Raw genomic sequence first — 21584 nt, 5'->3', positions numbered from 1 at the left:
ATGATTGTGGTCCCTATTAGGATGTTACTTAGATGCTTCCTTGTCATTTACTTTTGACTTCATTAAAATGTGGTGGGCTTAAAGATCTGTTTGAATTCCATTATATTTTAAATGCATTTACATTGAAAAACAAAGTGTAGGGCCTAACTTGTAAAATGAAAGAGAGGTCTCTCTTCACATCAAAGACAACTGTTAACCTTTTTTTTAATGAATTAATTCTTTGTCAGAGAAATGGTTAGACGAGCCACTTTTATTTTTGAGACATAAACTTTTTTGTTTGTATAATAAAAGTGGTCCAAACAGGACCCTAAGATAAGGTTTTTTAATGCTAACCAGCTCATTGTGATTCTCCCATTGATATGGTAATCTCATCCAACAAACATTAAAGAGAGATGGGTGACACTTGACTGTTGGTCTATCTCTTTCATGCTTACATACATGCATATATATATATGGTTGTTTTCGTTGTCATCGTCATCATCATCATCATAACCACATACAATTATGGAATGTGAATCACTTGCCTTAGAAGTGTCCTATTTTCGTATGGAATTGGCTTTCATTTGTGAGCCGTACACGTGGAGGATGGTTGTTCGCAATGAACTGCGAGGCACAGTTTGGACTGGGGAAAAAAAAACTTTGAAGCGGTGGGCCGCTTCAAAATTTTGAAGAAACCATCTCCATTGTATTACACTTAGCATTGTCAAGGAGGTAATTTATATTTTGATGGAAATGTGGGGGAGTGGGATAAATTTAAAATGCCACGTGTCTTGTAGCGAGGAGGGTTGCTTCAAAATTTTGAAGCGACCTCACTGCTTCAAAGTCGGACTCATTGGATTGGCCATTGTTTGTTACTACCTAAGGTGACGTTTCTTTTCGAAATTTGTTTATATCTACGAAGTTCACATGTGTTTAGAAAACTTATTTTCCACATGAAGGAAACATCAAGGAAATTATAAATTAGAAAGTTTCATTAAGCTGAAATTAATTTCTAATTGAAGGAAACATCAAGGAATTTGAAGGTGAGAAGAATAGTCAAAGAAGAATGGTCAAGAAAATTAAGTTGAAATTAATTCCTTTTGAATCTCTGTATATAAACCATGTGTTTGAAGAAACAAATAATTGGTAGATTATGTCATCCTTTGTTTGTTTGCTGGTGATCTATCCTCTCTATTATGGATGAGGGATGTTAATAGTTTGGCTGCATGTTAGACTGTAAATTCTATCGTTTCTAATATGCTCTAGTGAGGGTAACTAACTTGGATTTCTTCCCTAAAAAGATATAGAAAAAGAAAAAGACGTTAATTTTATTTTTTATAAACTTTATAATAAGGAGGTTGGCCTTATTGAAATCTACAAGATAATATTTAATTACATAATGGAAAAAAATTATATGGGTATATATAAATCTAGAGTTTTGAATAAATAATGTAAAATATATTCTATATCTTGAGGCGATCAATATATCCTACGTTACACTAATGCTAAATTTAATATACTCAAAACTATGTTACCATTAAGGAATTTTTTTTCTTTCAATTTTTATAAATTAAATAAATTATTTAGAAATCACCTAAAACTTAGGGACTATTTAGAAAGAAACCCCTCTGTCAAGATCTTTTTTAAGTAATTCTTCCTAATGTTTGCCTACATCACTAAAGATATTATTTGTCCCTAGTATATGGTTTTGAGTAAATAATGTAACATATAATTTATATCATCCAATATTTCTTTCAAAAAGGAAGAGAGAGGTCTTGAGTTCAAATTCTCTTGTTTCCCATCGACATGGATTTATCCTTATTTACCTGATATATATATATATATATATATATATATATATATGATTTATTGGGTATTATATGTACCTGAGAGATTTAGAGTGAGATACAGTGATCTGAGAGGCTAGTTGTCTCACGCTTGCAAGTTAGGCTTATAGGTCCGGAACCCCATCATATACCCCATCATGTATGTATATATAAACTAAATCTAATAAACATAAATCTTGAACAAAGTCTTTTTTAACAATAAAAAAATATGTTGAAATTATAAATCAAATGAAGATGTCTTCAAAATAACTTTAATCCTTAGATTTTTTTATAATGAAAATAATTTTCATCATCCACTACAAAAAGTACAAATTAAGGCAAGGTGACCTTAAATTAAAAATTGATAATCTAACTTACCCACATGACATGCTCAATCAAGATGTGACAAGTTTAAAATCGTAGATCTACTCTCCTCGATAGAATATAAAGGAGAACAGATCAACAACTCTTGAGTCTATCATGTCATGTCAAGGGTGTCGATTGAGTATGTCACATGGGTAAGTCAAATTATCACGATTTGTTTAGATTAGGTAAACAAACCTATTTTGAATCGTGATAATCTAACTACCCCCATGTGGTGAACTCAATCGACTACTTGATGTGGTAAGTTTGAAATTGTAATCTATGCTCCTTGGGATATATAAGACTTCATTTCTTCATAAAAAAGTTTATCTTGAAGGAATCGTGTATCCGAGGAGTGCATTCAAATTTGTCACGTCAGGTAGTTGATTGAGTTTGACACGTGGGATAGTCAGATTATCACGACTCATCTGTTTTTACACGTTCACATGCAGAAAAGTTTTATTCCAGTTGAAAAGAGAGATGCTATTGTAACACCAACTTTTACTAATGCCACACTCATCAAATTGTGTGGTCCATGCCGTCCAAAATGTCCAGCTCAGATACGTGTCAGAATTCAGAACCGTCGCGGAAGAAACGCATCTTATTCTTATCGTCAAAACTCCACCACACAAATCCTGACATCATTGCTGGCCACACGAATCGTTCCTCGAGAATAAAGTTACAAAAATGCCCAAAGTCTAAATCACGCTTAAATGTCAATGACTAAATTAGCCTCTTTCATAATTTTCCACGCATATTTTTATGAACATATTTCCTTATTATTAAAACTCTTTTTTTTTTTTTTTTTTTTAAATTGAATTATTTAAATTGTAAATTATATATTTTGATATGGGAAAATTTTCTATGCCTGCAATAGGATTAAAAATATATTTATAACCATATACATTTCATATAAGATTCATTATCAACACATGAAAACAAGTTTATTTGGATGTTTTTAAATTGTAGAAAATTTTAAAACAGTAAAATATATATATATTTAATTTTATATTTATTATTATTTTTTTACAAGAGTTTAATTTAAATATTAGGAAAGAGGTTTTTAAAGAAATTTTTATTTATTTTAGGCGGGAGGGTATGTTAGTCCACCTAAATATTAAGGGCCGCATATCTTGGGTTTGAATAAAGCGTAGGATTCGACCGTAATTCTATTTGGGATAAGCGGGTAATATCGGAATATAATTTCTCTCCTCTTTATAAGGACCTCTTCCGATGGGTTTCGTTGATATACACATTTACGTTTCTTTCAAAATTGGCCAAAGAAAAACACCAAAAGAGAACACTCCGGAATTTCTAGGGTAGGCGTTCTTCGTTCCGATCTCCCCCTTTGAATCTGTAAGTACGAACTTTCTTTTCGATTCGATTGTTTGTTTCTTCTTATTTTGATTTGTTTTTCGCGTTTTCTAATATAATTTGTTTCCGCAATTGCTAGGGTTTGCACGGAAGATCTAATAAGGGCATTAGCATCGATCTTCGTTAATAGGATTCTTTAAATCTGTAAGTTTACGGTCCTATTGATGTTTGTTTCGTTATTCACATCTGCAGTTTCGTATATCTCTCTTTTCTGTTATTTATTTATTTATTTATCGTTGTTTGATCTTTATTTGTTGTAGAAATATTGTAAATATTATTATGGGGTTAGGGTTTGAAACATGTTTAGTAATGTGCTTTATTTGAATAAATTGTCCCTGAATGAATCACTGTTCTATTTGTATTTTTGGGAATTCTTATGTAAATCTTTTGGCTTCAAATCTAGGGAAAAAAACAAGTATTTTATTATTCACAGATTGAATATCTTATATGATGATTCTACATGATATTGTCTTGTATGGATTGAAATATTCACGTTGTGTGGGGTGACCATGTAGACGAGTCCATGTTCCCATGCATGATTTTAAAACTTGGACAAGTTTGAGTCCGCTTTGGAGTGGGTCCCGCTCAATACAAGATGAGGTCTAAGGCAAAATCTTAAAATGAGGTTTTTTATTTTTTATATTTAATATATTGATATAAATTACTTTTGAATTTTGGATGCAAAATTATTGATTAAGCTTTTATTTTCAAGTTTTGCTAATATATGTTTGTCAATGTTATTTAAAAAAAAATTGGAAATCCAATCCAACTTGGGTGGATTCAAGTTTTTCAAAAAAAAAAAAAAAAAACTTTAAATGGAATAGGTTAAAATTTTTAATTCTAAATTGAATCATGGGTGGATTTATTTATTTATTTTTTAAAATTTCAAGATATTGTTTTTCATTTTTTTTTTGTTGGAAATTAACCATTTTTTTAAGAATCTGATCCAACGCTGATGGATTTGAGTGCTTTTATTTTATTTTTTTGTATAATAAATTTTTTGGGAGAACATCTCCCAATTCAAACGTATGAAAAAATGGGGGGCCGTTGGTGATGGCCTTAAGCTTGAGCCTCCTCTGGCTTGGAGGCCTTCCTGTTTTTTATTTTTATTATTATTGTAAAACGGCCTCCTCAATTACTCAACCCAAACTGGTTCGATTTTTCTTTTTTTGAAACGCTTCACCGATTTTGAAACTTGCCCAAGTTTACCGGTATATTCATGTTCTTGAGCCCCCTCTGGCTTGGAGACCTTCCTGTTTATTATTTTTATTATTATTGTAAAACGGCCTCCTCAATTACAAAACCTAAACTGGTTCGTTTTTTCCTTTTTTGAAACACCACCGATTTTGAAAACTTGCCCAAGTTTACAGATATATTCATGTTCTTGGAATTGTGAAGGAATAGATGGTCTTGTAATTTTTAATATGAATAAAAATAAATCATTATTAAGGATTTAGATGTTTGTAAATGATTTGTAATGAGATCCTGTGATTGTTTTTATTTTATAGCTGAAAGGTCAATTATTATTATTTATTAAATGCGAGAATATAAAACAATCTGTTTGGGATGTTTTGTTATGGATCCCGTTTAGGGTTGACTAGCATTTGTATTTAGATATGAGCTGCTTGATCTGGGTCTAATCCATTCGTGCCCTAGTAGAACTTAGAAGTTTAAGAATATAGGTTTAACTTTTGAGGATCATGTACACAAAAATCAAGACTCAACACACCAGTAGTGTGGATACTAATAGCTTTCCTGCTAGTTTATGCAATTCTGTGCATCACAAAATATTGAACATTCTCAATAAGTCTGGTTTGTAGGGATTTACTTGATTTTATAAAACTTGTGCTGTTCATCTATTACCCAATATACTTCATGGTTAACATTGAATGATAGTTTCTATTCTCTGGTGATTTCATTGCCTGATTTCTAACATTTTAGTTGTTTCTGATTCAGGTCAGACTGAATGATCTAATGGAGACAAAAGGTGGCAAAAAGTCTAGTAGTAGTAAATCCTTATGTTACGAAGCTCCCCTTGGCTACAGCATTGAAGACGTTCGACCTCACGGTGGAATCAAGAAATTTAGATCTGCTGCTTACTCCAACGTACGTTCTAATATTTGGTCTCAACAATATCATCGTTCTTAAAGTTGAAGTCTACTCTTTATTATTAAATAGAATTATTCATGATTACCAACTAGCATTGCCGAATACTAATTTTGACTTTCATATTTGTGTTTCACTTTTGCAGTGCGTGCGGAAGCCATCCTGACTCTCTCCACGTCGACACATAACCACTTCTTGTGGTTCATAATTTGCTATTGCTTTAGTTTCTTTTTTCCCCTTCTAGCTCCCATTGTCTTTGTGATCTTTTCTACTTCTGTCTTTTTCTACTTCCTCTCTCCTCTGGTTAGAGATGGCCTTACCTGTCTCTGCAATTGGGTTCGAAGGCTATGAGAAGAGGCTTGAGATATCGTTCTTTGAGCCTGGCATCTTTGCTGATCCTGAAGGAATGGGCCTTCGATCTCTGTCGAAAACACAACTGGATGAGATCCTAAAACCAGCCGAGTGCACCATAGTTGCATCACTTACAAATGCTGATGTTGATTCCTACGTCCTCTCTGAATCTAGCCTGTTTGTCTACTCGTACAAGATTATAATCAAAACATGTGGGACCACAAAGCTGCTATTATCGATCCCACCCATTATTGAACTGGCAAATAGCCTATCTCTTGCCATTAAAGCAGTGAACTACACTCGTGGGAGCTTCACATTTCCGGGAGCTCAACCATTCCCCCATCGTAGCTTTTCAGAGGAAGTTGCCATCCTTGACAGCTATTTTGGCAAGCTTGGTTCTGGTAGCAATGCATATGTGATGGGCAGTCTTGTTGAATCGCAGAAATGGCACGTTTACTCTGCTAGTGCTGAAACAGCTAACGAAATGGACCAAACTTACACTCTAGAGATGTGTATGACTGGTTTGGACAAGAAACTAGCATCTGTCTTCTACAAGACCCAATCAAGCTCGGCAGCTGAGATGACTGTTGTCTCAGGCATTAGGAAAATTCTGCCAAATTCAGAGATCAATGATTTCGAGTTTGATCCATGTGGTTACTCTATGAATGCTATTGAAGGTCCTGCCATTTCCACAATTCATGTTACACCAGAAGATGGCTTCAGTTATGCGAGTTTTGAAGCATCAGGGTATGACCCCAAAGCTGTTGATCTGAAACAGCTGGTTGAGAGGGTATTGGTATGTTTCAAACCAATGGAGTTCTCCATGGCTATACATGCTGATGTTGCTGCTGCTAAGGAACTTGAATGGGATACTGATCTTGATGTAGTGGGATATAGTTCTGGGAAGAGGAGTCACCAATTGCTGGAAAACGGAGGGTCTGTCATTTACCAGAGTTTCATCAAGTCTGGCAACTGTGATGGTGGGTCACCAAGGTCAACTCTGAAGTGCTGCTGGAAAGATGAAGATGAAGAGGAAGAGGAAGAGGAAGATGGAGAAGTGGAGAGTAGTTACTAGTGTATGTCGGTCTTTAGTAGCTTTCAGGCCTAGTTGTGTGTTATTTTGAGTATTATTGGTATGTCGTTTATTATGTCAGTTTGACTCTTGATTATGTCCTAAAAAATTATCATACGTTGCTTGTTTTTAAGTTAAATTTGATGGGATATAGAATTTGTTTTGATTCATTTTTTTTCAAGTAAAATCTATTTTTATTTATTTTACTTATTTATTATTTATTAGACATCCAGTGAATGATATATAGAGTATTATAGACCTAAGCAAGGTTCTGAAACAGAAAAAACCCAATTGCATCTTCGGACTTATATTTTGAAATTTGAGTTTTCACTTGCTGTCTCTTTTTAAGAGATTTTGACACAATAGAGACATAAATTGGAAGTCCACAAGAACAGTAGGATTTGTTCTTACTCTCTCACAACCCTTTTTTTTTTTTATGTGTAGTTTTCAAGTGTTTTTTTTTTCCGTAGAGTTGGACATCTTTATCTTGAGGAACTCTTTAGAGAAGAATAAAAGACAGGTAGAAATCCAAATCCAATTACTTCTTACATGAAGTGACAAAAAAAAAAAAATGGTGGGGTGATTTAGATATAGAAAGTGACTTGATCGCCCTCATGTTCAACCTATAGCAGAAACCTTGATTTTCTTTCTGTCTTCTTCTGTTTTCCAAAATTTTCAAAATGTTTGAATGTTGGAGGAGGTAGGAATTTTAATGTTGAAAACGAGACGAGAAAGAAAAAAAGCCTGAAGCATTGAAGGAGTTTTGGGGTAATTAAGTGTAATAAAAAAAATCAAAACCATCAATATAGATGATTCAACCACTGAGGTCGAGATTGAAGGCATGGATGTTTATAATATGTTTTTTTATTATTATTATCAAGAAGGTATGTTATCAGTTTCAAAACACAGGTAAGTATCTGAAATATTCGAAGACGTGTGTCTAAATCACTCTTAAAAAAAAGAGCATGAGACGCCATTTATTTTACCACAAAAGAAGAAATGGAAGGGCTGTCGGTCGTTAAAAAAATTTAGAATTGTTATCTGCAAACCATCATCATATGTACTTCGAAATAAGCCCCTTGTGCATAAACTTATAATCAAGCTGGAAAATAAATGGACAAAAGAAAAAGCCAATACTTCATTTTCCAAAGAAAATCTGATTCGATTCCTTAGGTTCACATACAAAAGAAAAGGATTGATGCTGACAGGAAAGGTGTTGGCCAATTCTTTCTAATTAAAAAGGAGAGCTACCATCGCCACACCAGCCTGTCTGCAATTCATCTATGATTTATGTAAGAATTGATGTTTCATTAGCAAAAGTTGGTGTGACAATAACAGCTTTTTAAAGAAATGTTTTCCATGGATCATGTACATTGTGAATGTAGAACGGGATGTAAGGATTTCTTTGATACTTTTCAATAGACTTAGGTTGGCTTGACAATCACAATTATTTTAACTATATTAATATTAAAATTAGATTAGTGCTGGAGTGACTTCAATAAGACACACGATGAACATTTTGACGTGGTGATATGCACATTCTCATAAATGCATTTTTTCTAAGATACGAATAAAATGCATCTATGAACATGCACACCATCACGTTAAGATGTCCCCACTGAATTCACTTTAGCATTAATCTTAAAATTTCTTGTTTTAATAATTTTTTACCTTAATAAATATGACCCCGTTGATTGGCTTAATTTCATAAATTCGTCGATATTTTCAAAATATTAGCCAGTCATCTCGAATCTCAAACAAGTAAACTAGTGTTGTTTGTTTCTTTTCCTTGTAGTTCCTTGTGAGGCTTTCTCGGCCTTCTTGTTTTCGTTTTATCCTCTTTGCAATATATTATATATTAAAAAAAAAAAAAAATCTCAAACAAGTAAACCATCTCGTTCAGTTGCCTTATAGACCGGGATGACTCGCTTGAGTTCTTGGGGTCTCGGATTTGTTTTAAAACCTTCTATTTACACGATCAACCTTCAAAAACATGCTAACTACTGATATGCCCTTATTATTTTTAAATAAATCGAAAGCTCACAATGTTTTTACTTACTTTCAGTTAAGTCTAATTGAACTTGCCCTAGAAACGTACCTTAAAAAAAAACCTCCTCTCTCTACTCTCCATTTACCCAACCCGTCCCGGAACGATAATAGATTTGCTAATTGGGTATGTTTTTTTTTTTTTTTTTTAAATTTTAAATAAGTTTTGTTGGATTTCTTGGATTGTTAATTATAATATCTGCTTTGATGTTCTAATTTGCAGTAGTTTTATGTGTATAGTTAGATTGGATTAATTTCTTAAATTTATCTTAATTCTGTGGTACTCATGAATTCATCATTAACATGTTACTATGAAAAAAGAAGAAGATTTTATGAAGTTTGAATTGTAAATGTTTAAAAGTGACAAATTTTTATTTTCTTGATGATTTTGGTTCTTTTGGTTTTTTCTCCTCTAATTATAATTGTGTTTCAGGAAAAAAAGAGAGATTTACTTCTCAATTTTCGCCTTAAAATAATGGCTTCGGGTCCGGATATAATCAGTGATTTGCCATGGAATGTTATAGAATGTATTCTGATGCGTTTGCCAATAAGGGATGCTGTGAAAACAAGTATCTTATCGAAAAAATGGAGGTATAAATGGATTACCATTCCACAACTTGTATTCGATCGAAAATGCGTCCCAATTTCTTCGCAAGCACTCATTAAGAATAGATTCGTACACTTTGTTGATCGAGTTCTCTTACTTCATAGAGGCCCAATTCATAAATTCAAGCTCTCTGTGCCTTACTTGCAAAATTGTCCTGACATAGATCAGTGGATACTTTTTCTGTCGAGAAATGATATTAAGGACTTCAGTCTCAAAATAGGGGAGGATGAGTTGTTTAAGGTTCCTTCTTGCCTCTTTTCGTGTCAAAAATTGACTAATTTGGAGCTCTTTCGATGTGAAATTCAACCCCCTCCTACTTTCAAAGGCTTTAGTAATTTGAAAAGCCTCATTCTCCAACAATCTTTATTTGCCGATGACAAAATTGAAAGTCTTATTTCCAATTGCCCACTTCTCGAGAGATTCACAATGACATCTTTTGAAACTTCAAGTCTTAGGATCCGTGCTCCAAATCTCAAATATTTACGTCTTGAAGGTGAATTCAAAGATATATATCTCGAAAATACCCCACTTCTAGTTACGTTATCCATTTCTTTATACATGTCTTATGAGATTGATGAACACCTCCACCAAACTAGGGATTCTACTTTTACCAACGTTCTTGGCCGCCTACCTGTTCTTGAAAGACTTGTTGCGGAGACTTATTTTGTGAAGGTAACTTAATTTAGTAGTCTGCAATTTGTTAATTTTTTTTTTTTTTTTACTTATTAAACCAAATCATATTGCTCATTTATTTATTTATTATATTTTCTGCTTAAAGTATTTGAGTGGAGGAAACATACCAAGTAAACTTCCAACTACATACAACCATTTGAAGAATCTTGAACTATATGAAGTAGGTTTTGAAGGCGTGAATGAGATCTCGGTAACTCTTTGCTTGATCATGAATTCTCCTAATTTACAACAGCTTCAAATCTCGGTATGTTGTGAAATGCATTTAGTTCTTGTTTTGTACATTTGATATCGTAATGGGTTCAGCTAAAATATACCTGTTTTGGATCTCATTGGCTTGTGTAGGCTTCCATAGACACAGAAGCTATTGATGAATCACATGATTTGAATTTTTGGGAGGTGCAACATGCATTAGATTGCTCCTTCAAGCAACTCCAATTTGTAGAAATGACAGATATGTCGGGTTTATCACATGAATTGGAATTCATCAAATTTGTTCTTGCTAAGTCACCAGTGCTCAAGACAATGAGTGTAAGACCTTGCATGTATGTTATCGAGGAAGGATGGGATATGTTAATAAAGTTGCTACGATTCAAAAGAGCTTCCTCGGAGGCAGAAATCATTTACATCCATGACTAGGTAGTCTAATATACTTCTCAAACAATTTGTTTCCTTGTTTACACTTTGGGTTTCTAATTGTTTTTATAATATGCTCCTAAATTTCTCCAATGCTTTGTAAATCAGAAGGTTGTTTTTTTTTTTTTTCTTTTACTCGTTTCCTGCAGACTACCACTATGGTGTAGGTGAATGCAAGCACTGACACATCTTTGAGATGGGATGGATTCAATTTATTGTTTCTGCATTTATCGTTAATTTATGGATTGAAGCAAATTGCATGGCTGTCTATTTCATCAGTAGAGAAATATACATGCACAACTATCTATTTGACTAGTGACACCTATTTTGGGTTGACAATCTCCTTTTGAGGCACTATTGGGTCACATGCTGAATTATATGATGTTAACTTATTGTGCCATTATCTTTGCTTAGCTTCTTATATTGCCTACCAAACTTGGAGCCTCATATACTTCAATACGTATGTTTGAGACATAGTTCACTTCATAAAGATTATTGGTGCTTTTGATCATTCCTCAGCCATATTTACTTATTTCTTCATGTATTGGTTTATGAATTGTATTTATATATGAATCCACAAGTGTTTTTGTGGGTTATTTTTTAACCACACTGATGTGGTCATTGTTCCTATTCTCCAATCTGAGGCTATATTATATCACCTCTTGCATTGACTTCAGCCTTTCCCAGCTCCACCGGTCAAACAATATTACTGTTTCTAGCTCTTCAATTGTTGTTTTTGATGTGTTTCCTCATATATCAAGTATCTAGAGGTTGCTTCACCTGTGCCTGCATTCAGATAGCTTGAATCACTTATCCGTTGCACAAGCCCTGTGTTTTAGGTGAATTCCTCCCGTTGTTCTCCAATAACAAACCTTAAAGCAGGAAATTAAATTCACTTGGGCACAAAACTCCATGATCATAATTCCTAACATCTAGTTTAGCTCTTTCTCGTTGCTTGGATTTTGAGGAACAAGATCAAGACCTATGTCAAAATCATAATTCTTACAGATCATGCACTGATTGGATATCCCCAGTAAGATTTTTCACTTAATGGAAGAAACTGAGAATTGGGATCACTTACTCTTAATAATGACAGGTCTTCAATGAGAACCTATAGAGTCATTAATATTACTATCTCAACAGCTCAACCTTTTGGAGCTCTGATAAACTACCACTATGCAACAACTTTTGAGATTTTCTTATTTTAATTCTGTTTTTTTTTTCCAGAAGACATTCACGTCAGGCCAGAGAGCTCCATTGCTGGGAAAAGTAATAAAGAGTTGTTGCTGTGATCAGACTGTGGTTTGACAAGGAGAATTCGTAGGTGGCTCTGCACTTTGTTGCTTCATCTCTCTGAGAACCATCCCATATCTCAACCAGCCCATCTGTCACATTCGAACATTCTAACAACTTCAAACATCTTGGAGCATACTGGGTGCACAGGAGAGCCAATTGAACCATTTCCTGAAGCTTGATATGGTCTTGGTTGCTTCCTGTTTCTTTGTTGACAAGCATATGAAATTTTTTATTTTGCCGACTTTTTTTCACTTGTGATTATGGACCCATTTAAGATTAAAATGAATTGAGTGGGTAAAAAGGATTTCCAAATATGTTTATTAGGTCTTTTCAAGTTTATTATGTTTCATTGTGAATGGCATTTGAATTTCTGACCCCGAGGAATGGCCGTCATCAAAAACTCAGAAGCCATGTGACCCAATGTGCCCCACATTGCTATTGTCACATGTTAGTCCTGGTGATCCAAAAGGTTACTAAACTGAACTCTCCGCCAGTCACATGTGTGTGTGTGTGATGGGAAGCAACCCTCCCATTGGATATGTAGGAATAAACCCTTTTCTATACTTCTCTCGTTGTTGGTAGAGTGGGTCAGTAATGGTTTCAATTCCAGAAAAACGTTCCTTTGGACTATACTTCCCTCGGCTATTGCTTGGGGGTGTGGAATGAGAGGAATAACAGGGGTTCAATAGTAAGATGAGAAGCTCTTATAACGGGTTCTTGGAGATCATGGGCTTCTTGTACCTTTGGTCAAAACAAAATTTAGAGTTTGAGGGGATTACTTTTGAAGACTTTATTTTTAGATGGAGTTCTTTATGTAATCATTAATGTTTTTAGATTTTCTTTGTTCTGTAGTTCTTTGAGAGGCTTCCTCGGTCTCTTTGTATTTTGATTTTCCTGATCTCATCAATATATTATACTTATAAAAAAAAAGAGAGAAAAAAAAAATCCTTTTCTATGACTGTCGTACGAAACCCACAAAGCATCTCCAATCTATTGAATAAGATGATGATGATGGTCAAGATGATAATGGACAATTGCGATGATGATGAGGGCATTGAGGTCACTTTATATTAGTTTATAAAAGAAGACTGACATAAGGGGGTCACGTCCCTCCTTGAAAACATTGAGGTATGTAAAGGCTCTTTTAAGTATTCACAAAAACATAAAGAGGCATGTCATGTCCTCAAAGAGTGAAAATATGAGAATATTTAAAATAGAAAGATTCTACTTGCACACCAACTCTTTTTTACAACACATCAATTCCTTTGAAATTCTACTATTGTCTACATTTAATTGGTGTGTTTTAAATAAAAGTCGATATGTTAATATAAGCTGTAGTGTGGAAGCAAAACAAGAGTAAAAATAAATAAGAAAAAGAACTCAAGATTTATATGATTCAGCAAATTGCTTAAGTCCACGGAAGGGGGATAAAAATCCATTATCAACGTTAAAGATTACAACCTCTCTGTTCTCTGCTACGACAAACCTCACAGAGGAAAAAATATAAAGAAATCCTACTTGAAATACATATATATATATATATATATATATATATATATATATAAAAAATTCACCTTGGGAGCATTGCTCCCAAACCCTTGCATTGCCTAGTTGAGTTGCTTGACCTAAAACCTTTTCCTCTCGCTCTAGGCCGAGTCCACTCCACTTTGGAGAAAAAAAGGGTCCTTACGATACTGCGGTTCCTCTTGAAGTCGAAGCTCAGTAAGAATGCTAGATATCTCACAACAAAGCTCCCTAAAATAAGGGAAAATTTGTTAATACACCCTACAAAGTACAAAGAGGGACTTATTTCTAATAAGTCCCCATGTAAGGTCCTTTAAGTAAATTTCCCAAAAAGAAAAAGATTACTCCTTTGTAAACTCAAATCAATCTTCTTCTTTACATAATCAACTTCTCCTTCGTTTGGTGAAAAACAAACCTTCTTGGGTTCGTGTCCCCCAAAATTCAAAATCCATTTGTCTAATTCACGTAAATTTTACTTATTTTTTCCTGAAAAAGATGTATAACAATGTCTTCTATTTCAAACCATTGCTCTTCGTTGTTAAAACTTGCTGCGAAGCCCAAAACCAAATCCAGGCAAAGAAGGTCCATTGCCTTATAATCAAAACTCTCAGACACCCAGATTCCTTTCTATACAGCAATCTCATTCGTGTATACTCTAAACTCAACAATTTTACTTATGCCCACCGAACGTTCGATCAAATTCCTCAAAAAAATCTTCTCTCATGGAACGCCATCATCTGCACTTATTCCAAATATGGACAGCTTCATAAAATGCGAGAAATCTTTGACCAAATGCCTAATCGGAATGGTTTTTCTTGGAGTTGTGTTATTTCAGGTTACGTTAATTATGGTTCAGTAGAAAATGCAGTTAAGATGTATAAATTGATGCTGAAAGATAGTCCGGCGAATTTGAGTCAGATTACATTGTCGACCATGCTGATTTTTTCTTCAAGTCAGTCTTTTATTGCTTTGGGTCGGCAGATTCATGGACAGATATTTAAATTTGGGTTTGAATCCAACGTTTTCGTTGGTTGTCCTTTGGTGGACATGTACTCGAAAGATGGACTAATTTACGACGCAAAGCGAGTTTTTGAGGAAATGTCAGAGCGAGATTTGGTTGTGTACAATACCATGATCACTGGGTTGTTAAGGTGTGGAATGATTGAAGATTCAAAGCATTTGTTCCGTTCAATGCCGGAAAGAGATTCAATTTCGTGGGCAACCATGGTTACGGGTCTTTCTCAAAATGGGTTGGAGAGAGAAGCTGTCAATGTGTTCAGGGATATGCGATCAGAAGGTTTGAATATTAATGAATTTACTTTTGGAAGTGTCTTGACGGCTTGTGGGGGTCTTTTGGCCTTGGAACAAGGCAAGCAGATCCACGCTTATGTAATGAGGACTGATTATAAAGATGATGTCTTTGTGGGTGGCGCTCTTGTTAACATGTATTCGAAATGTGGTAACATAAGATATGCTGAAGCCGTTTTCAAGGAAATGGCCCACAGGAATATTGTGTCGTGGACAGCAATGCTTGTGGGTTATGGTCAGCATGGGTTTTGTGAAGAAGCTATGAGGATTTTTTTTGAGATGCAAAGAAATGGGATTAGGCCTAATGATTTTACTCTTAGCAGTGTTATTAGCTCCTATGCTCATGTAGCAAGCTCAGAAGAGGGTGCACAGTTTCATGCTAAGGCCATCGTTTTGGGTTTGGTTTCAGTTACTAGTGTTTCCACTGCTCTTATTACCTTGTATGGTAAATGTGGAAGCATCGAAGACTCTCATCTGTTGTTTGATGAGATGCATATCAAAGATGAAGTCTCTTGGACTGCATTGTTTTCAGGGTATGCACAGTTTGGAAAAGCTGACAAGGCAATTGTTTTGTTTGAAAGATTGCTGGCTAATGGTCTGAAACCTGATGGAGTTGCATTCATTGGGGTTCTTTCAGCTTGCAGTAGAGCAGGGCTGGTGGAAGAAGGTAAACAGATCCATGCTTATGTCATTAGGACTGATTATAAAGATGATGTCTTTGTGGGTGGCACTCTTGTCGACATGTATTCGAAATGTGGTAACATAAGATACGCAGAAACAGTTTTCAAGCGAATGGCCCACAGAAATATTGTGTCTTGGAATGCAATGCTTGGGGGTTATGATCAGAACGGGTTTTGCGAAGAAGCTGTGAGGTTTTTTTGTGAGATGCAAAGAAATGGGAATAAGCCCGATGAATTTACCCTAAGCAATGTTATTAGCTCCTATGCTCGTCTAGCAAGCTTTGAAGAGGGTGCACAGTTTCATGCTCAGGCCCTAGTTTTGGGTTTGATTTCATTTATCACTGTTTCCAATGCACTTATTACCTTGTATAGTAAACATGGAAGCATTGAAGACGCTCATCTGTTGTTCAATGAAATGGATATCAAGAATGAAGTCTCTTGGACTGCACTGGTTTCGGGGTATGCACAGTTTGGAAAAGCTGATGAAGCAATTGTTTTATTTGAAAGAATGCTGGCTAATGGTCTGAAACCTGATGGAGTTACATTCATCGAGGTTCTTACAGCTTGCAGTAGAGCAGGACTGGTGGAGAAAGGTAAGCAGATCCATGCCAAGGTAATTAGGGATGATTATAAAGATGATGTTTTTGTGAGTGGTGCTTTTGTCGACATGTATTCGAAATGTGGTAACATAAGATATGCAGAAACAGTTTTCAAGCGAATGGCCTGCAAGAATATTGTGTCATGGAAAGCAATGCTTTTGGGTTATGGTCAGAATGGGTTTTACGAAGAAGCTGTGAGGATTTACTGTGAGATGCAAAGAAATGGGGTTGTGCCTGATGATTTTACTTTAGTTAGTGTCATTAGCTCTTGTGCTAATCTTGCAAACTTAGAACAGGGTGCACAGTTTCATGCTCAAGCCCTACTTTTGGGTTTTGTTTCAGTTACTACTGTTTCCACAGCACTTATTATCTTATATGGTAAATGTGGAAGCATTGAAGATTCTCGTCAGTTGTTCGATGAAATGGATATCAAGGATGAAGTCTCTTGGACTGCATTTGTTTCGGTGTATGCACAGTTTGGAAAAACCAACGAGGCAATTGCCCTTTTTGAAGGAATGTTGGCTAATGGTTTAAAACCCAGTGGAGTTACATTCATTGGGGTTCTTTCAGCTTGCAGTAAAGCAGGACTAGTGGAGAAAGGATATCAATATTTCGACTCCATGGTTCAAGAGCATGGAATTACTCCTATACCCGATCATTACACTTGCATGATCGATCTTCTCAGTCGTGCAGGAAGGTTAGACGAAGCAAAAAATTTTATAAAACAAATGCCTTGTAACCCGAACACAAGTGGATGGACGGCCTTGATTAGTGCATGTAGACTTCATCGAAACATTAACATTGCAGAATGGGCAGCTGATTCTCTAATGCAATTAGATCCACAGAACCATGCAAGCTATATCTTGCTCTCAAGCATCTATGCTGCTAAAGGGAGATGGGATGAAGTTGCTCGTTTAAGAAAGGATATGAGAGACAAGGGAGTGAGGAAGAGGCCTGGTTATAGTTGGATCAAGTATAAGGACAAGGTCCACATATTCTATGCTGATGACCAATCGAACCCGTATTTGTGCGAAATCTATGCAGTGATGGACAAGTTAAATGCTAAAATGTTGGATGAAGGATATGTGCCTGATTTGAGTTATGTTCACCATGATGTAGAGGATTCAGAAAAGATAAAGATGCTTAACCACCACAGCGAGAGGCTCGCAATTGTTTTTGGGTTGATTTTCATACCTCCTCCTTTGCCCATTCGAGTCATTAAGAATCTCAGGGTCTGTAGGGATTGTCATAATGCAGTTAAGTCCATTTCTAAGATTACTGGACGAGAGATAATTGTAAGAGATGTAGTTCGATTCCATCTGTTTAGAGATGGAACCTGTTCATGTGGAGATTTCTGGTGAAGGGGTCATCTTTACAATGACCAAGGCTTCAATTGAGAACATTAAAGTGGGAGGGGCAAGATCTGCCGGCCACTTGGCATTCTTAATTTCGTTTACGAAGAATGCTTGATTTGGGATTTTTTTTTTTATATTATCAAATTAGGACTCCTAATTGGAAGGTAATGGAGAATAAAGGATTTGGAGAGTTTCTACTTGAATCGCAGGACTCTTTTTTGAAGTGATTCTTGGTTCCATATTAAAGGAAAAGAGGATGTAAAGAGGGTGGGAAAAACCGAGGAATAGGGAGAGGTAAATTGGATGTAAAGAATTGGAGAAAGGGTGAAATTTGTGATCGGAACCTTAGTGGATTGGCTCACGAGCCTGGGGATGTAGTCTGCAATTTTGCGATGAACCCCGTCAACAAATTTTGCTTGTGTTCTTGTTCTCTCTCTCTCTCTCTATATATATCGTTACTTGTGATATTCTGTTTCCATGCAGTTCATTCTGATCTTATTTGAATTGAGGAATTAAACCCTCCCTCCCTGACAAATGAAAACCCAAATTCCTCAGCATAGAGCTTAAAACCCGTTGGTGGGCTTCCTTGGCAGCAATAGGCAGTATGTAGGCCTCTTCATGGCTCCTGCAGTAGCAAGATCATAAACAATCCTCCACATATAATTTACCTATGAGCACCTTCAAAGTATGGGTGTCAAAGGAGTGCCCATCTAACTAGAACTGAAATTGAAAGCCTCAATTCTACATTCCTTTTTATTTTAATTGAGTAGAATTCAATCCAAAAAATCGAACGGATTGAGAATAAGAATGGAAAGGAACTGAGAACCAAGAAAATTTAAAGAGAATTTATTACAAATTTAATTATGGTTCCATTATTTTGAGGATGGAAATCAAAACTAATAAGAATCAGAATTGAGAATTTAATGATCTTGCCTTAGAATCCTTTTGGGAATCAAATTGGAATCAGCCCATTGATATTCCAATGCCTTGCTCCTTCAAGTGCCCAATCCTTTGATGAAGTTAGTGCCGAGTTGGACATATTCTTGTCTTTTTCTCTAAAAAAAAAAAAATGTCAATGTGACATTGAAGTTAACATTATTTCACACATTATTGACATGGATGTGCGTCACAGATTATTGACGTGGATGTGCGTAGGAATAATACGTGGGCATTGCCCATCATCATTATTATTTTTAGATTAATAATAAAAAAACGATGTGAACAAATATGCAATCTGCAAGCAGCTGACGTGACATTAATCTTTTTTCCGCCCGAAGAAAAATATCTATGCTCCTGTGCCTCGCCTACCACAAATGCATACAAACCACTTGTGTTAGCACGTGAACGTACTACTCATTACAGTGCACTAGATACGAAATTAAATTTTGTATTGAAAATGCCCCTAAACAAATTTCTTTTTACCAAAATACCTTCACATTCCAATTTCCAAAGTGCATTTATTTCAGTTTAACATGTGACGTAAGGGCTCACGGCAACAAAATCCGTATTTAATAATTATATTGAAGAGTCCGACTATGAAGTGACCAAGCCATTCCAAATTTTGAAGAAACCACACGTAGCTTTTGTCTGTTTTATTTCAAACCCATACTTTTTAATAAATATTTAGAATACTTTTGAAAAACCACGTGTCATTATGTTAAGAAGGTTTCTTCAAAATTTAGAAACCGCTTCAAAGTTTTTTCGCTCCACATGGTGTGAGCCCAGCCTTAAGTGTTCATATCTAACTTTTTGTCCTATAGGAACGTTTGGTGCTTTCTTGGCCTCCAGACACGTACATGCCCTTATATATATATATATATATAAATGCTGGAATGACACAAACGGAAACACAAATGATGGGGTGGCGCACACATGACCGTAGATGCTATTTACTTATATATATACCCAACAACATTCTCAAGTCTCAACAGAGAGTAGTAGGCCATCAGCCATGTCGAACTCCACCGGCGCACATATTCTAGTTTTCCCTTTTCCTGCACAAGGGCACATGTTACCCCTTCTCGACCTCGCCCACCAACTCATCATTCGCGGCTTAACCATCACCATTCTCGTCACCCCCAAAAACCTCCCCATCATACAACCTCTACTCTCCAAACACCCATCCCTTCAAACCCTAATCTTACCTTTCCCAAATCACCCATCTATACCTCCAGGCATAGAGAACGTTAAAGACCTCTCCACCAACTACTTCCGCCCTATGATACGTGTCTTGGGCGGACTCTATCATCCTCTCCTTCACTGGTTCAAATCTCATCCTTCCCATCCTACATCTATCTTGTCTGATTTCTTTCTGGGTTGGACCCAACAACTCGCTTCTCAACTCGGCATCCCTCGAATCGTTTTCTCTCCATCTGGATCTCTTACCTTATCCATCTCTGCTTGCTTGTGGCGCGAGTTACCTAAGAGAGATGACCCCAATGACCCTAATGCCTTACTTTCGTTTCCCCATGTTCCAAATTCCCCGATTTACCCCTGGTCGCAGATCTCCCCACTCTATCGTAGTTACAGAGAAGGAGACCCAGATTCGGAATTTTTAAGAGATGGCATGCTCATGAATGTAGCTAGTTGGGGAATTGTTTTTAACTCGTTCAATGAGTTGGAATCGGTGTATTTAGATCATATGAAGAAGGAGATGGGCCACGAACGGGTTTGGGCCGTGGGGCCCTTGCTTCCACTTAATAAAGATGATGATGATGATGACGACGACTCCTCATCATCAGGGCCCACGGAAAGAGGAGGGACTAGCACCGGTGAAGCTGGTGATGTTTTTTCTTGGCTTGACACGTGTAGTGATAGTTCAGTTGTTTATATTTGCTTTGGTAGTCAAGTTGTGCTGAAGAACAAACAAATGGAGGAACTAGCTTCTGGGCTAGAGCAAAGTGGTGTCCGATTTGTGTGGTCAATTAAGGATGCAACAATAGGACACGTGGAGGGAGATTACGGTATGATCCCATCTGGGTTTGAAGATCGTGTGGCTGGGAGAGGACTAGTGATTAGAGGATGGGCCCCGCAGGTTTTGATATTGGGACACCGAGCCGTGGGTGCGTTCTTGACTCATTGCGGGTGGAACTCGTTACTTGAGGCGATTGTTGCAGGGGTACCTATGCTTGCGTGGCCGATGGGTGCGGACCAACACATGAATGCAACGCTTTTGGTTGATCAAATGGGGGTTGCAACCAGAGTTTGTGAGGGTGAGGAAACGATTCCAAATGCAGCTGAGTTGGCTCGTTTACTTAGGAAATCAGTAAGTGAAAATACTTCAGAGAGAGTGCGAGCCATGGAGTTGAAGAAGGGTGCCTTAGGTGCTGTAAAAAAAGGTGGGACTTCATTTATTGACTTGGACGACCTGGTCAAAGCTTTGTGTAAGCTTAATTGTTAGAGAGAAATAAAAAGGGTTAACACCTTGTAGTTGTTCTAAATTTTAATGATATTGCTTATTTAAAATGTGAAAGAATGTCACATGTTTTTAAAACTCGTTTTCTCATTTCGTCTCGGGTTTATCGATACATTTTGAGTTGTGAGTTGTCTCATTCGATAATGAAATAAATGAATCATGATTTTAAATCTCGTATGATATGTTTGACTTGTTTATCCATTTTGTTGTTGTTGGTGGACGATACCAAGACATTGGATAAGTCGTCTTAATCTTCTTCTTTGCTTATTTCCTCATGCCATTGGCCCATCGTGATTCCAATTGATGAATCTAGATTGGGCCCTAGTACTCATTGAGGGGAGAAGATCCTCTGAAGTG

At 36.1% G+C, this 21584-nt stretch overlaps 2 protein-coding genes and 2 pseudogenes across 3 annotated transcripts; all 4 read left to right on the top strand.

Annotated features, from left to right (window-relative positions):
- Positions 1-5810: 5810 nt before the first annotated feature.
- LOC147399275 (S-adenosylmethionine decarboxylase proenzyme-like) lies at positions 5811-7241 on the top strand. The gene has a single exon (XM_086448768.1). The coding sequence runs from the start codon at positions 5959-5961 to the stop codon at positions 7072-7074; it is 1116 nt and encodes a 371-aa protein (XP_086304894.1). The 5' UTR covers positions 5811-5958; the 3' UTR covers positions 7075-7241.
- A 1869-nt stretch (positions 7242-9110) lies between these two features.
- On the top strand, positions 9111-12673 carry LOC147399274 (F-box/RNI-like superfamily protein). Of its 2 annotated transcripts, none has more exons than XM_086448767.1 (5): positions 9111-9244; positions 9551-10396; positions 10503-10661; positions 10760-11053; positions 12281-12673. In XM_086448767.1, the coding sequence occupies exons 2-4, from the start codon at positions 9593-9595 to the stop codon at positions 11051-11053; spliced, it is 1257 nt and encodes a 418-aa protein (XP_086304893.1). In that variant the 5' UTR covers positions 9111-9244; positions 9551-9592; the 3' UTR covers positions 12281-12673. The 2 variants fall into 2 exon arrangements, with proteins under 2 accessions (XP_086304893.1, XP_086304892.1); XM_086448766.1 differs by having other exon boundaries at positions 12278-12673.
- A 1360-nt stretch (positions 12674-14033) lies between these two features.
- On the top strand, positions 14034-18244 carry LOC147399273 (pentatricopeptide repeat-containing protein At4g14850 pseudogene; annotated as a pseudogene).
- A 1424-nt stretch (positions 18245-19668) lies between these two features.
- On the top strand, positions 19669-21401 carry LOC147399272 (UDP-glycosyltransferase 89B2 pseudogene; annotated as a pseudogene).
- Positions 21402-21584: the final 183 nt, after the last annotated feature.

Source organism: Akebia trifoliata, chromosome 7, assembly GCF_017979445.1.
Source record: "Akebia trifoliata isolate Shusen 1 chromosome 7, ASM1797944v1, whole genome shotgun sequence".
Classification (NCBI taxonomy): Eukaryota; Viridiplantae; Streptophyta; class Magnoliopsida; order Ranunculales; family Lardizabalaceae; genus Akebia; species Akebia trifoliata.
The sequence above is the reverse complement of the archived record's forward strand: the minus strand, read 5'-3'. Positions and strand labels throughout refer to the sequence as shown.